General features: G+C 37.5%; 1 protein-coding gene across 2 annotated transcripts; it reads left to right on the top strand.

Annotated features, from left to right (window-relative positions):
- The first annotated feature begins 501 nt into the window (after positions 1–501).
- LOC112030198 (AP2-like ethylene-responsive transcription factor ANT) lies at positions 502–4,593 on the top strand. 2 transcript variants are annotated; one of them, XM_024062889.2, is made up of 9 exons: positions 502–1,252; positions 1,376–2,042; positions 2,263–2,345; positions 2,515–2,523; positions 2,615–2,703; positions 2,795–2,868; positions 2,982–3,032; positions 3,152–3,228; positions 3,620–4,593. In XM_024062889.2, the coding sequence occupies exons 1-9, from the start codon at positions 952–954 to the stop codon at positions 4,234–4,236; spliced, it is 1,968 nt and encodes a 655-aa protein (XP_023918657.1). In that variant the 5' UTR covers positions 502–951; the 3' UTR covers positions 4,237–4,593. The 2 variants fall into 2 exon arrangements, with proteins under 2 accessions (XP_023918657.1, XP_065622679.1); XM_065766607.1 differs by lacking the exon at positions 2,515–2,523.
- The last annotated feature ends 807 nt before the right edge of the window (positions 4,594–5,400 follow it).

Genomic DNA, 5,400 nt, shown 5'->3' with positions numbered 1-5,400 from the left:
GCCCGTGAATCTAATTTAAGATTTGAAGGTCCTCACTCCTCAGTCCTCAGACCCACGAGGCTCAGAGATACCATCACAGCAAAAACCAGTACTACGTACATACCATTAATATGGTGCATTCACTAAACCCATTAACTAAAAAAAAAAAAATTCAGAGAGACTTTGGTTATGACTGCAGGGTTTTTTTGGGTATCGAACGGCCTATCCAAATGAGAAAATGAGGTATCTTGCGTTGGGGTGCAGGTTTTTCATTTTTTTTTTTCGTTTATTTTGTTTGTATTTTGTATTTGGGATATTGATATTTAATGAGGCTTTAACTTTTTGAGAGATGGGGGGGTCTTAAATTAAATAAATAAATAAAAATAAAAAGTAAAAGAAAGACCAAGGAGCGTAGGGTAGTAGTTGGGGTGCAGGTTTTTCATTTTTTTTTTTCGTTTATTTTGTTTGTATTTTGTATTTGGGATATTGATATTTAATGAGGCTTTAACTTTTTGAGAGATGGGGGGGTCTTAAATTAAATAAATAAATAAAAATAAAAAGTAAAAGAAAGACCAAGGAGCGTAGGGTAGTAAAGCAAAAGAAGAGGTCTTTCTCATACACAGATCCCTATGAATTACGGGAAGGTTGCCAAGGCATTGCTTGCTGGAACTCATTCTTTTTGTTCAGTTTAAAGGAAGTAGCTTTGTTCTCTTTAGAAATCTTTTCAGAGAGAGGGAGAGAGACAGAGCTTGCAGGTGTTGGATTTGTTCAGATGAGCGGTTAGATTTTGTCCAACCAATCTGTAGGTAGCAAACAAAAAACAAAAACCAGTTTTAAAAATGGAGGGAAGCAATAGATGTTGCTATGATTAGTTTATTTGTTTCCCAATCATTGAGTTGCCTTGTCTTAAGAGAAACTTGCTAAGAATCTCTACTTAGAACTTAGTGGGAAAAGGAGCAACATTGAGAGAAGATGAAATCCATGGAAAATGATGATAACAACAACAATAATAATAAGTGGTTGGGTTTTTCTCTCTCTCCTCACATGACCATGGAGGTTCCTTCTGGCCCTTCTAACCAGCACCAAACACACCCCTCTACTGGTGCAGTCCCAGCGAACTTTTTCAATTCCTCACCTCACCTTAACTATGGTATTTACTATGGAGCTGAAGGAGAAAATGCTAGCTTTTATTCTCCCTTGTCTATGATGCCACTTAAGTCTGATGGGTCTCTTTGTATAATGGAAGCTCTAAACAGGTCACAACAACCACAAGGTTAGTTCGTAGTTCAAACCTCTATTATTCTTTTCTTTTAAAGCTTTGGTTTTTTGCCTTGGGAAATATGTTATTCTTAAACTTCTGGACTTTTCTGTGTTTGACTTTATTTTCTATGTGAAGCAATGGTATCAACTTCAACTCCAAAGCTAGAGGACTTCTTTGGCGGTGCAACCATGGGGACCCATCATTTTGACAGCAATGACAGAGAAGCTATGGTTCTTAGCTTAGACAGTATGTTCTACAGTCAAAACCCAGACCAACAGCCTAACAACCAAAATTGCTTGGATCATTTTCAACCGAACTCTAGGCACCAAGAACAGCCACAGCAGATTCAGGAGCAACAGTATTCATATTACTCTGGCTTTAGAAGCCATGATATGATGTTAGGTGAGGCTAGGGAGAACCAGTTTGCAGATTGCAGTCTCCAGCTTCCAACAGTGGCAGATGATGGGGTTCCTGGCATGAAGAACTGGATCTCGAGGAACTATTCAGCTAATCATTCAGTGGAGCAGAAGATGATCGGTTGCATGGGTGACAATGGAGGTGAATCTGGGACCATTGGTGCCGTGGCATATGGGGATTTACAGTCTTTGAGCCTTTCCATGAGTCCTGGCTCCCAATCAAGCAGTGTTACAGGTTCACAGCACGTCTCACCCACTGTGACTGACTGTACAGCCATGGATACAAAGAAACGAGGGCCTGAAAAGGTGGATCAAAAGCCAATTGTTCATAGGAAGTCCTTGGATACATTTGGGCAAAGAACCTCCCAATATAGAGGTGTTACAAGGTTAGTTATTTCCTATTTCTTTTATCCCTTTGATATCTTAGTATGTCATATTATTTTTTATTGTTCCAATTGAAAAGATTCCCTGGCTTTGCATATTGCTCTGCTCTTTCTTTAAAAAACTTTGCTGCCTAATTCTCTAACTTCGTCATCTTCAAATTTCAAAAATTATTTTTTAAATTATGTCCTTATTTTCTTCTGATTTTTAATTCTGTTCCATTAGGCATAGATGGACTGGTAGATATGAAGCCCATTTGTGGGACAACAGTTGCAAGAAAGAAGGCCAGAGCAGGAAAGGAAGACAAGGTTAGGAAAGAAAACACAACCTATCTATATCTATGTCTATCTTACTTTCAATGCCTCCGCAATTTTTGGTCACTTTGTGCTGTTTTCCTGACACATACCCCATGTGACTGATTTTTTGTGTTTCTTGTTGGGTTGGGGATGTCATTTCCAATGAAACGATGATTCTTAGTTTACCTGGGTAAGCCTTATTACTCATGTACAATGACTAAGTGAATTAACATATTGTCATTTTATTGTTTCGTCAAGTCATTCCAAAAATTCAATTTCAGGGGGTTATGACTTGGAAGAGAAAGCAGCAAGAGCTTATGATCTTGCGGCACTCAAGTATTGGGGACCCTCCACTCATATCAATTTCCCTGTAATGATTTTTTTCGCTTTATCTTCCACTCTGTTTATATTGAGGTAATCTATTTTTTCTTTTACTAATTGAAACCATGATGTTTTGGTAGTTGGAAAATTATGAAAAAGAACTTGAAGAAATGAAGAACATGACCAGACAGGAGTATGTTGCTCATCTAAGAAGGTAATTACTTTTTTGATTGTACTACCAGTGCATGCACTAGTTTTTTCTTTTTTTTCTTCTTTTTTTTCTCTTTTACCCTCATTCATTAATGTATTCAACTTTATCCTATGCAGGAAAAGCAGTGGATTCTCTAGGGGAGCTTCAATGTATAGAGGAGTAACAAGGTTCTACTAGCCTGCTTTTATGTAGTAGTATTGTAATTTTTGTATTATGCTTACCTATATTATATCTAAGATGAATTCCTTTTCCCTGAAATCTCTGTTTTTGCTTTCATATTTGGCAGACACCATCAACATGGACGATGGCAGGCTCGTATTGGCAGGGTTGCGGGGAACAAGGATCTTTATCTGGGGACATTTAGTGAGTTCCTTTGAATCTTGAATTTCCAAAAGTAAAATATATAATCATTTATTGAATTATTCGACTGAGTTATGCAATTGTGTAATATTCAGAGTATAAAACCAAGAGATTTTAGCCATTTGAACCCATATCCTGTGAAAGTAGAAAGCCAATCTTTGAGGCACTCTCAGCGACAATAAAGCTGATCAAGAGCCACTTTAATGTTTGTACAGGATTTCTGGTCAGTGGGACTAAGCCTTTGCTAAGGCTGTTCTTAAAGACAAACACAAAGAAACCTTTATCTCAGTGCTATATCCTCATCTACTGTATTAGAACATAAAGTCCTGTGTATCTCTTACTAATCCGAGTTACAAAAAAACTAATTCTAGTCCTTAATGATCTGAAATTTTAGGCACCCAAGAGGAGGCAGCCGAAGCCTACGACATTGCAGCTATTAAGTTTCGGGGGGTTAATGCTGTTACTAACTTTGACATAACACGGTACAATGTGGAACGCATCATGGCAAGCAGTACCCTCCTTGCTGGAGAACAAGCTAAACGAAACAAGGAGACAGGATCGACGATTGAGGTTTTGAACAATCCTTCTACTGATAGTAGCAACGGGGAAGCCTTTCTATCACAGAAGAACAATGAATGTGAATCAGATTGGAAAACGGTTATCAATCAGTCCTCCCAGGAACTTAATTACAAGCCACTAAAATTTGAAAATTACAGAACTCAATCTTTCTCAATGTCCTCACACAATATGATTCAGCAAGAGGTAGAAGACTCAACGAAGATGGGAGCTCATGTGTCAAATGCTTCATCTTTGGTGACTAGTGTAAGCAGCTCAAGAGAAGGCAGCCCTGATAAAACTAGTCTTCCAGTGCTCCTTGGATTGCCTCCAACTGCGTCCAAGTTGTTCACTAGTCCAACTGGTGCTGTCAATTCTTGGATCCCATCAGCTCAACTAAGGCCTGCACACTCGGTGCCTCACATGCCAGTTTTTGCTGCTTGGACAGACACATAGGCTCTTGATAAACTAGCATATGTTTTTGCATGACACAACGAGAGAGAGGTTTCATGAGGGTTATCTTAGTGGAGATAATTGGTTTTAATGGAGGTTTAGCCTTTTTTTCGGAACAAGAATTTTAAAATATTCAAAGTCATCTTTTTAGTCTTATCTTATGTAGTAGGTCTTTATAAAAAGGAAAATGGTGGGGGGAAAGTTTTAAAGATATTATGATGAAGTCTATGGAATGATTGTAGCAATATGGGATGGATGACCTACACACCCATAATTTGGTCCAGCTTTATTGATCATATTAAGTACAGAACCCGCTCAGATTGTGTCCCAGTAATGCATAGATTTGATCTTTTGCTTTGAGCCTTTGACCATATAATCTCTCTCATCTCATCACCATATAGTTTCTTCACGTTCATAACATCATCATTGCTTATATTCCCTTTATTATCTAATCTTCTCAAAAGGTTGCAGATATTCCATTCTTACGGTTCAGGGAAAAGTGAGTTGGTGGTGGAAATGCATTCATACAGGACTTTTGGTGGTTTAATTTATGATAACATGGCCCATGGTTACTGGGAATTGTCTGCATTTTGTGGAAAAGTATCGCTTGTTGGAAACCATTCAGGTCCTTTAAAGCCAACCTACTGTTAAATAATGATGTTGGGCAAAAAAGCATTCTCATGTCCTAATGTGGGCTGCTATGACCAATCAAACTCCACCATGGATGTGTTCACACGTGATTTGTGATCTGCCCCTTTCACGTAAATGGGCGGGCTCAATTTCATGATTTATTCATTATGTGCTAGCTTCACTATAATGAGCCGCATGAATGAAAATTGGTGAGATAGTAGAAGCCTTAATACTTATTGTGACTTGACTTTATGAGAGTATAAGAAAAAATAGTGAGTTTATGCAAAATAAAAATAGAAAATTAGAAGAAACAATTTCATGAGAAAGACAAAGATTATTGTGAAATTTAGACTTCAATTGTTACTAATAATTAATTAATCAATTTTATGTGAAGTTTCATACACCCATATTGTAAATATAACAAAGAAAAATAAACAATACATGCGATATGGTTACACCCAAAAAAAATCCCTTGGAGTTTATCACCAAACCTCAAGAAAATAGATCCACCAATAGAATTAATGTCTTACAAAAGAA

This window comes from Quercus suber, unplaced genomic scaffold (assembly GCF_002906115.3).
Source record: "Quercus suber isolate HL8 unplaced genomic scaffold, Cork oak 2.0 scaffold_724, whole genome shotgun sequence".
Taxonomy (NCBI): Eukaryota; Viridiplantae; Streptophyta; class Magnoliopsida; order Fagales; family Fagaceae; genus Quercus; species Quercus suber.
This window is presented reverse-complemented; position numbering and strand designations above follow the sequence as displayed.

Bases quoted from the DNA above. Each gene is read 5' to 3' on its own strand.
- LOC112030198 (XM_024062889.2), top strand. From the start codon at position 952: ATGAAATCCATGGAAAATGATGATAACAACAACAATAATAATAAGTGG. The intron at 2,704-2,794 runs GTAATGATTTTT...ATGTTTTGGTAG, and splicing joins CCACTCATATCAATTTCCCT to TTGGAAAATTATGAAAAAGA. The intron at 3,033-3,151 runs GTTCTACTAGCC...CATATTTGGCAG, and splicing joins ATGTATAGAGGAGTAACAAG to ACACCATCAACATGGACGAT.